The sequence below is a fragment of the Nicotiana tomentosiformis genome, chromosome 12, assembly GCF_000390325.3.
Source record: "Nicotiana tomentosiformis chromosome 12, ASM39032v3, whole genome shotgun sequence".
Lineage (NCBI taxonomy): Eukaryota > Viridiplantae > Streptophyta > Magnoliopsida > Solanales > Solanaceae > Nicotiana > Nicotiana tomentosiformis.
The window spans coordinates 128199854-128210375 of NC_090823.1; the positions used below are offsets into that span (position 1 = coordinate 128199854).

At 41.0% G+C, this 10522-nt stretch overlaps 1 protein-coding gene across 1 annotated transcript; it reads left to right on the forward strand.

Moving 5' to 3' along the window:
- The first annotated feature begins 1208 nt into the window (after positions 1 to 1208).
- On the forward strand, positions 1209 to 7929 carry LOC138903377 (uncharacterized). Its single transcript, XM_070191349.1, has 7 exons — positions 1209 to 1365; positions 3293 to 3351; positions 3589 to 3738; positions 4138 to 4204; positions 6568 to 7022; positions 7350 to 7690; positions 7752 to 7929. Exons 1-7 carry the CDS (start codon positions 1209 to 1211, stop codon positions 7927 to 7929), a joined length of 1407 nt encoding a protein of 468 aa, XP_070047450.1.
- Positions 7930 to 10522: the final 2593 nt, after the last annotated feature.

The window sequence follows — 10522 nt, forward strand, 5'->3', positions numbered from 1 at the left end:
AGAGAAAGGTTGTCTCTTCTATCCCTGTAGAAACTCCTCCTACAAGAGTAAGGGCTATAATGAGTCAGAATATGCAGAGTGAGGTTTAACTTGAGAAAGCTTTAGAAGAGAGTAAAAGGAATGGTGCTGCAAAGGGAAAGAAAAAAATGAGTAAGCCTGTTGAGGCAGTTGAAATTGAGGAGATGGACCTGGTTCTTCATGATGAAGACAAGGCAAAGTAGGAAGAGGTTGTGACTACAAAGACAAATAAAAGAAATGATTCCAAAAAGAAGTCTCATTCAAAGACAAAGTGTGCAGAACCTTCTACCTTGGCAAAAAGAACCAGGTCTGCCATGAAGTCTAGGAAAGTGTAAGTAGTGGAGGAAGAGGAAAGTGAAGAAGAAGAAGAAGAAGAAGAAGAAGAAGAAGAAGAAGAAGAAGAAGAAGAGGAATCTGATGAAGAGCAAGACAAGATGGTTAAGTTTGGGAAAAGAACCCTCTTGAAGGGTAGACTCCTCAGGGACTTGGAGGAGGAAGGCATGGTGATGCTACTGAAAAAAGTACAACTGCAGGGTTGGAAGGACATGGTCCTTCAGATGGATGGAAAGTTTGCCATAACTGAGATTTTGGAGTTCATGATAAATTATAAGATAAAAAATGACAGAGTCACCAGTGTGGTGAAAGGGGTGACTGTGAGCTTTGACGACAATGAATTGGGAGAGATTCTAGAAGTACCTGCTGAATGGTACAATGATTACAAAAAATTAAAATGGTCAAGCCTAGAAAACCTCCCTACCTCACTTGCCATTACAATGAAGTTTGCTGATAATGAGGAAGAGTTTTAGCCCAAGGTTGTTTACAAAAGTGAGAGGAGGCCTTCCCACAAAGTGTTATTTGAATTTGTTAATAAGGTCGTTTAGCCCAAGCAGGAAAGAAGGCACATTGCCACCTTCATGGACCTGGTCCTTATGGAATAACTGGATAGTGGGAGGCAAATAAATTGGCATGGGTTTATCATCCAACTTTTTGATAGGGTTCTAATTGGCACCAAAACTCATGCCATACCCTATGGGTTTATTCTCACCACCGTGCTGGCTCACTTCAAGGTTCTCTTCAAGAAATTGGATGTTGGCACAAGCAAAGATCACTTTGGGGAAAACACATTTATTGCTTGTGACTATGAATGATATGCTGCTGCCAAAGAACTTGGTTCATCCAAGAAGGTACATATGAATAGCAAAGTTGGAGCCTTGGTGCAAGAGAGTAGGGCTAAGGATGCTGAGATTGAGAGGCTGAAGAAGAGGCTGGATGAAGTAGAAACTGAGAGGGATGCTCTCAGGGCAGAGCTTGCAAAGGAGAAGGAGAAGAATGAAGGCATTCTTCATGGTATGTTGAAGCTACTTCAGGCCAGAAATCAAGAACCTGGTCCTTCCCAACCTTGAAACTTTCCTAGCTTAGTTAGACAAACCAGTGACCCGAATGAGATTTTTTTGTTATTTTTGCTCATGATCCAGTATCTTTGTTTTGCTTTATGCTTTGTGGATAACTAGTATCAATGATAATCAATTATTTTGTGCTCTAACTGTTTGTTGATGTTTCTTAGATTGCTAATATCATTAGATTGATAAATGATGCTTGACTCCATGATTGCATTTGATGTAGCCCTAGTGGCCATGAGTGATATTTATTAAAATATCATTATCTAACATAATTATGCAACTTTTCGATGATGCCAAAGGGGAAAAACAGGTTGTGCTTTTTACTTTGGACTGTGATGTTTATAACCTAATGAACCTGGTCATTGATGATTTGTAACTTTAAATGAAAAGTGTTCTAACATTATGTTGATATTGAGCTGAGTTGAAATAGATCTTATGCTTATGAAAAGCACAGAGTTTATCATCATCAAAAGGAGGAATTTATTGGCCTAAGTGAAGTTTGTTTTGATGATTGACAAAGGAACTCAAGCATGAACTAGGTTCATATATAGTGTACATAGATATGGATAGATTCTAGCACAAGGCATGTACGTGAAGGAGATAAGCATAAATGATTATACTGAATGTTTCCTGAACAAAAAGGTTATATATTTGATGAGGAATAGGACTCCTTAAGGGAAGAGAACTCTATCCAAGATAAAGGAGGAGTTAGAAGTTGAAGATAACTAGAACTCTTTCACTAAAGAAGAGTATATCATTAAAACTATAGTTATTTCCTATTCTGCTGATTCTATATATTTCAGGAAGTTTTCTTCTACAGGCAATGCATAAACGCAGAAGTTAAGCAAGAGTTGAGAGCAAAATAGCAAGACATTTTGCAAGCAATTCCTGTGTGGTTCAAGTGTGCGAACATGAAGCTACATGAACCAGATAGAAGAACCAGCTCCATTTGTATGTCTTTTATTCTAGTTCAATTATAGTAGGACTATTGAGTTGTAACTTTTCTGCTTTATCTAGAAGCATTTGTACTAGGTACTCTAAGTGTTGTATTCAAGTTAAAGTTAACTTGAAATTATCGCAACAACTTGGGGTTGGTTGCCACAAAGGGTTAGAGTTAATCCTTAGGTTTACAAGAGTTTTGTAAACGGTGTTTTGGCTCAGTGATTTTGTGAAGTGTTTGGAGAAACTCCTACTGGGTAGTAGGTCGTAGTTTTTTCACCTTTTGAGTCTGGTATTTTTCCACATAAAATTCTTGTGTTATTTACTTTCTACATTTATTATTATGCAACAATAGTATAAGGAACACATAAAATAACCATGTCCTTCTATATTCTGTGCACGAAAAAATTGGACACCATACAAATCACCCCTCTCTTGTGTGGTATTGATATATAAAATATCAATAACAAATATATGGACAAAGAAATTGAAAAAAATACAATAAATTAAACTATTAATTATTTAGTATCGCCTCTTCTCGATTACTTTCATTGGCAAGGAAGTATGCTTTAAAGCCTTGATGACGATACTAAAGTGCTCTCTAAATAAGGTGAAGCCCTCAACATGTTTTACGTCCCGCTTCAGGATTTAATCGCGCCTTTGACAACACGGTAAGTTCATTAGAAAATGGAACTGCTAGGATAAGTTCTATATTCAAGTCTTTTGTGAACTTCTCCTTTTCTATGGAAGTGTGTTGCCTCCGTTAAAGGTTCATGTTGAAAGTTACTGTGTTGTCAATGAAGAATGATGTTTGTCAATGCAGTGGTGTGATGCTTAGATTCTTCGTCTCTCTTTTGTCGATGGGAACAGAGTAGATTCCTTTATAGTCGGGGCTTTTAGTGTCTTATCAACAATTACTAGTTGCTCTTGAACAGGGGCAAATGTGGGAGTCCGCTTCTCTGTGTTGTCCTTGTCAATCAAGTGCTCCTCTAGGGTAATGTGGGACCTCAGCATCCATTCTATGTAATGGGTTATTTCTTTTACCTTGATGATCTTTTTATGAACTTGTTCACCTGTTGGTGGTATATGCTCATATTAAGGTGGAAGTAACAATGCTGTCCCCGTATATATGAATAAAAACAGGAATTTCCTTTTGCTAAGTGAGTGATGCTATGAACTTGACTTGAATTGTCTTTGCTAACCTGCTGATGGAATCATTTGTAATTTGAAGTATTTGGTTACCTTACAATGGACAATAGATGTTTTTGCTGAGTCTTGGATTAAAATATCTATTGTTGTGCACCTTAATTCAAGTCCTACTTATGTTAAAGCAGCACTGATCCTAGTTGCGCTTAATATTAAAGATTATTATCGCCATGAGGTTGAATTCCTACTCATGCTTCTCCATTGTCATATTTTCCAAAGTGTAGCAAGATTAGACCAAAGCTTGTTTCAAAAGTAATAGCTTTGGGATCAACATGATGTTGTTCTTTGAACACACAGCTTAAAACCAAAAAGAAGGTTTAAGGCTGCAATAAAAAGCATTCTTTTTTTGGGAAGGGTGATCACATCTGCGAAAAGTGGATGATGAGGCTCAGGAAAGGGAATTGGTTTATTTTATGAATCGTAGTAGCTTCCTGGTGACTGGAGTAGTCTAATTTTGCACTTAGGATGGTACTAACATCGATATATATCCGTTCCATGTGCTCCACTCCAGTCCTGCTGAAGCATCTTTGTTAGTTTCAAGTTGCAAGTTGCGCTTGTGCCCACAAATTCTTAGGCAGAGTTTGCATGTCTAAAACCGTCACTTCGCCAAACACATGAGTCCATTCTTGTCCAAGAACAGGGTAAATTGGGGTGTCCACATCTCTGTCTTTGCTGTGTTGTTCTTGTCAATAGAATGCTCCGTCTAAGGTAATATGGAACCTCAACAATCCATTCTAGTTAAGGTGTTATCTCTGTCCATTCCCTCTCCCTCCCCCCCCCACGCCTTTTTTTTTTTGGACGGTTCTGTCCTCTCAAGTTGTTCCCTGTTAGTGGTATTTGCTTATTTTTGCAAAGTAAAATAATGATGTTGCCACTTTATGGATATTGGTTACCCGAAAAACGGATAAAGTTTAATTTATTCGTAGTTCTAAGGATACGTGGTATAACTTGGTACAAATTGAAAAAATAAGTAGAGATATATCGAATATTGACTGTAAAAGAGAATTAATGTAAACCGAAAATGAGTGGGGAATGATATTTATATGAACAAGATGAACCAATATACAAAATCCAAAAAAGAATAATCTTTACTATATGTGTGTAAATCTCAATAATTTCTGAATATGAGAGTATATCAATGCATGCTTCTCTGGGTGTTCAATCTGTACTCACTCTAAATATAGTGAAAAAATTCTATTTTGAATATAATAAAAAATACATAGTGGGTATCCCATGATAGATTAGTTAATTAGTTTTTTCTTAATTTTTGCCGAGATTCGCTCCCTTAGTGCGGCTACAATGGTTTTTTGTCTCTTAGCTCGTTCTTGGTCGGTCTTGGTATTGGTCGATCTCTGGATCCCAAGTTCGATATTGATTCGGGCTCGGTATTGATCAGTCTTTGATTCCGAGCTCGATATTGACTTGGGCTCGGTAGTGATCGGTCTCTGGCTCTTGAACTTGATAACACTACTTTATATCATAGCTCGATATTGATTCGAGCTCGATATTGATTCGGGCTCGATATTGATTGAGGCTCGATATTGATCGGTCCTTGAATCTTGAGCTCGATAATCTGGTTTTACTTCTTATCTAGATGTTACAATGACGACCCTCGGTTCATCACGTTCCAATCTCGACTCATTACACGAATGACAAACTCGGATTTGACCGTATTCAGATAGTCCCCTCGTTTCTCGGAAAGAATGTGGCGAGAAACGATATGATTTTTCAACGATATGACTAGATATACACTAACGTCTGCATCGAGCCCGATCATGACGTACGTGATAAATGTCCCGTCGGTTCAGTTACCAAGGCATTAAATGTGCGTCAGACGATGGTCGGCCACTGCTGATTTTGAACCGTCATTGCCAAATCTATAAATAGCTCCTCTCTTCACTATTTTTTACTTTCAAATTTCCAATCTCCAAATCTACTAAGTTCGTTTTTGCATCTTCTGAGTTCTTCATCTGCAAATCTGGGATTTTCACTGCTAACCTCTTCTTAGAACACCAAATTTTATCATCTCCTTCTATTTTAAACTTCAAATCCAAATGGAGAAAATGTCAAAAACTGTTCCTCAAAAAGAAAACGCTTCTTTATCACGGCCGGCCGACGACAAAATATCGGTGGAGCCACGACCTGAGGAGTATATTCCCGGTGGGTGTGTCCTTACTTCTGATTTTAAGACCGATAAAGCCTCGTCGGTTCCCGGTCGATGCGAGCTAGTATCGAGATATATATGCTCGATAACCGAGGGATACCTTAAGCAGGTAAGAAAAGATTGCAACTGGGAGAGCAAAGAAGTGGTGATCCCGACTCCCGAAGAAGATATCACTACACATGTGGAAGGGTTTTTAAGTGTTTATACTTACCCTTTCACGCTGGCCCCCCTCGACTCCGTTGTCGTTGATTTTTACCGTCAGTATCAAGTAACCCTAGGCCAAATCCATCCTTCCTTTTTGCAAATTGTTATTCTGCTCTGATTTTTCGTGAGCAAAGTCGAGGGGATGCCTTTTACCCTCGACCACCTCATCAGGTTGTAGAGCCTCCACCTCTATCGAAGCGGGTTAATAAAACTCCAACGCCGGGCTACCAAAGTATTGTTTTCGAGCATAGACGAGGATAAGGACCGAGGCTGGATGGGCTAGTTCGTTCGAGTGAGGACTTCCGACCTAATCCTGGCCGAAAAGATGCCATTTCCCGAGAAATTAAATATGAAGCGTAAGTATAATCCCATTGTTAGATCCTATTTATTGTTTTGCTCCTTTATTTATTTCTCATCGATATCCTTTTTCATGATGTAGTAGTTTCTTGGATGCCCGGTGCAATTCCTAACCTCAAGAGATGGGTTCGGGACTTGGCCTCGACCTTTACGTATGCCGAGCGCTTGTGGAACGATTTACCAAAGGGCCGATGGGAGGCCAAAACTCATGGTAAGCCTCTTTCCCACGTCTTTGATGACTTTGTTAAAGTATTTCTTACTTATTTTCTTTTCATACAGGCCTTGACAAATATGCTGTTGTGAGGCTACTATTTGGTGAGGAGGAGACTTCGATCCCGACACCGAAACCGGTGAAGTACAAAAACAGGAAAAAGATCTCAACCTCTGAGGATCCAGAACCTAAGAAGAAGGCGGCTCGTAAGCTGATGAAGAACATCCTCCTCCTGACCGATGACTCTGTTCGGCGTCTAAGGGATGAAGACGAAGAAAAGGGAAAAGACGACTCTGGGCTGGTGGCCCGAGTGAAAATGAGCATCGAGGCCCCAAAGGCTACTGAATCAGTGAAGGTTGCAGAGACTCCATCTCGAGATAAGGGAGTCTCGGGAAGAGACTTGGGAGAAGTCCCCGAGTCATCGAGGATTGAGGATTCCTCCCACCATAATGAGCCAATGGAGGGTACAGCTGCAGGGGCTGATCTCGAGCCCCCCCCCCCCGAGATGGAGAGAACGCCCCAAGTGATCCACTTGGGGCAATAGAAATTAGAGGCTCCCCGCTGCTCCCCTCGCTTTCTAAGGAGATGATTCAAGAGGCTCAGGCCTTGAAGACCCTCTCCATCGAAGGAGGACATGGAAAGGAAGATCCCTTCCGTGATTAGTTTACTGGGGTCAAAGATGCTACTGGCCCCTGAGCGATGTCTCGAGGAAGGATCGGGGCGAGGCATCGAGCCTTTTCAACGAAGCGCAACAAGCTCTGAATCGGGTAAGCCTTAACTCCCCATGTTGGTATTACCCTTGTGTTAATTTTTCTCTTCCTATCTGACTTCTTTTCTTCTTTATGCGTAGGCCTCAGCGCTTCATCGGGAAGCATTTTCTCGGTCTCGAGCTGAGCTGAGTCGGTATGAAGCCGACCTACGAGGGCTCACGGAGGAGAGAAATGCCCTTAAACTTCTTTGTGGGCAAAAAGAAGAAGAGATCAAGGACTTCCGAGCCGATTTGGCCAAGGCTCACCAAGATCAGACCGACCTGATCGAGCAGGTAATGAAAATCTTAAAATCTCATGGGCTCGATTCTGGAATGGCGGCTAACATTTCAGTCTCACAGCTACAGCAGAAGGCCGAAAGGATTGAGCAGCTCTGCGATGAGGTCGAGATGATGAAGGTGGAGACCTTGGGGGTAGAAAGAAGGTATGGACCGCTTTACTGTAGAAAAAGATGTTGCTTTATCCCAATTCTCATTGGCCGAAAGTCAGCTTCGAGGCATGAAGGAGAAAAACTCAATTCTAGCGAAGAAAATAGAGGAGCTCGAGGCTCGGTTGGCTTTTGAACTTGCAAAGGCCAAGTCTGAAGCCGAAAAGCCAAAGGACGAGGCAGAAGCGATCGTGGCCATCTACCAGGCCGATGCTGAAGTCGCTCAAGTCAAATAGAGAGAGTTAGCCGAGACCGCTCAAACTCGAACAAATTGGATTGCTGAACTTGCCAAATGCCAATCTCTGAGGGAAACCCTCGAGGAGGTCCACGCTCGAGGTTTTGATATTACCGATGAGATAACAAAGTCTAGAGAGCATGAAGTCGATGTTGGAGTGCTGGCCTCCTCCTATGATAATGATAATGTCGGGAGAAAAAGCAGATCCGAGAGCGGGGAGGACCTCGATAGAGAAGAAGCTGCCCCCGGAGAAAATCATGAACCTTAGGATTTTTCCTTTTTGATCTTTTGTGTAGGGTCCTGACCGGACCTTGTACATATTCTCATATATATAAATATCTATTTCTTTTCCGACTTGTCTTTATTTCATTTTCTACCTTGTGAAAATTTTGTTTCATTCATGCCTTATGAAACTTTTGTTCATAAGTTCGAGGCTTTAGGCAATTTGATCGAAGTCGGACTAGTGTAGTTTTTATAATCGAGTGAGTACTTGCTCGAACTCAGAGTAGGGTGACCCTTAGGTTTTAATTGAGTGGGGATGATTTCTCAAACTAAAAAATAAGATGGCCCTTTAGGCTCTTGAATTAGGTCGATACGGCCATAGTAAAAAGAATGGCTTTCTCCCCCTTTTCGGCTTGAAAAGTTTATTGTTTGATCATATAAAATATGTTGTGCCTTAGAAATAAATAAGAGATTTTCTCGAGAGTTCGAACGATTCCGTACCCATTAGGGTTTTCCAGGGTCGATATTATCGACATACTTTATCTCGAACTCGAACTAATGTAGCCCTTAGGCTTAATGGTCGAGTGAGCATTTTCCCGAACTAGAAGTAATGTAGCCCTTGGGCATAATAGTCGAGTGAGTGTTTGCTCAAACTCGAAATAAAAACATCCCTTAGGCTTTATGGTCGAGTGAGTGTTTGCTCGACTCGAATTAAGAGTAGCCATTAGGCCTAATAGTCGAGTGAGCGTTTGCTCGAACTCGAAATGAAAACAACCCTTAGGCTTAATAGTGGAGTGAGTGTTTGCTCGAACTCAAAATGAAAATAACCCTTAGGCTTTATGGTCGAGTGAGTTTTTGCTCGAACTCGAATTAAGAGTAGCCCTTAGGATTTATGGTCGAGTGAGTGTTTGCTCGAATTCGAACTAATGTAGCCCTTAGGCTTTATGGTCGAGTGAGTGTTTGCTCGAACTCGAATTAAGAGTATCCCTTAGGCTTTATGGTCTAGTGACTGTTTGCTCGAACTCAAGTTAATGTAGCCCTTAGGCTTAATGGTCGAGTGAGTGTTTGCTCGAACTCAAACTAATGTAGCCCTTAATAGTTATGGTCAAGTGAGTGTTTGCTCGAACTCGAGTTAATGTATCCCTTAGGCTTAATGTTCGAGTGAGTGTTTTCTAGAACTCGAACTAATGTAGCCCTTAGGCTTAATGATCGAGTGAGTGTTTACTCGAACTCGAGTTAATGTAGCCCTTAGGCTTTATGGTCGAGTGAGTGTTTGCTCGAACTCAAATTAAGAGTAGCCTTTAAGATTTATGGTCGAGTGAGTGTTTTTTTGAACTCGAATTAAGAGTAGCCCTTAGGCTTTATGGTTGAGTGAGTGTTTGCTCGAACTCGACTTAATGTAGCCCTTAGGCTTAATGGTCGAGTGAGTGTTTGCTCGAACTCGAACTAATGTATCCCTTAGGCTCCGGTGATGGTCAACCCTTAAGCCTGTTTGCATAATAGATCACGAAATAGAAGAATCTTTCTGGGATATAAGATATCGGTAAGGAAGAAATTTCTCTTGATAAGTCATTATACATGTGTTCATGTTTTGTGCCTGGGCCCAAGCAAACTATACGGGCATGGTTCGTTTAATCATTTGGCCCTTACAAGTTTTCCTATCAAGACTCTGTTGCCATGAAGTAACTTTCTTGCATCGAACTTGATAATCGAACTTGATATATTCGAGGGTAATGTCCCCCAATATTCGAGGTTGATTGTAAAGAGGCCTCGGATAGTGTTGAATTGTTTCAAGTTAGCACGATCAATGGTTGCCTCATTAAAAACCTTGCCGAAAAAGCCATTTGGGACAAAATCGGTCTAAGAAAAAAAGAGTGCAACGCGTGCTTTCAGGCCTAAAGGCTTCGAGTTGAATAATCCATCCATGTTTCTGGTCAAACACCTGCAAGGGTTAGTTTCAAAATATAAATGAACATGGGAGGGTCGTACCTTAGCAGTAGTATCATTTTAGGTGAGAAATGTTCCAATTGCTCGGTAGTTGTTTGCCGTTTATCACACCGAGCTTGTAGGACCCTTTTCCGACGATTTCGAGAACCTGATATGGTCCTTCCTAGTTCGGACCCAGTTTTCCTTCATTCAGATTTCAGGTGTTGAGGGTGACTTTCCTTAGTACCAAGTCTCCGATTTTGAAATGTCGAAGATTGGTTCTTCGATTGTAGTATCTTTCGATACGCTATTTTTGGGCGGCCAATCGGACGAGAGCGGCCTCTCGTCTTTCGTCCAATAATTCCAGGCTTGTATTTATGGTCTCGCTATTCGACTCCTTTGTTGCATATCGAAACCTGATGCTAGGTTCTCTGACCTCAATCGAG

Coding starts and splice junctions, on each gene's coding strand:
- LOC138903377 (XM_070191349.1), top strand. CDS start 1,209: ATGAATAGCAAAGTTGGAGCCTTGGTGCAAGAGAGTAGGGCTAAGGAT. Junction 1,366..3,292: donor GAATGAAGGCATTCTTCATG/GTATGTTGAAGC, acceptor GCTCTTGAACAG/GGGCAAATGTGGGAGTCCGC. Junction 3,739..4,137: donor AAGATTATTATCGCCATGAG/GTTGAATTCCTA, acceptor ACAAATTCTTAG/GCAGAGTTTGCATGTCTAAA.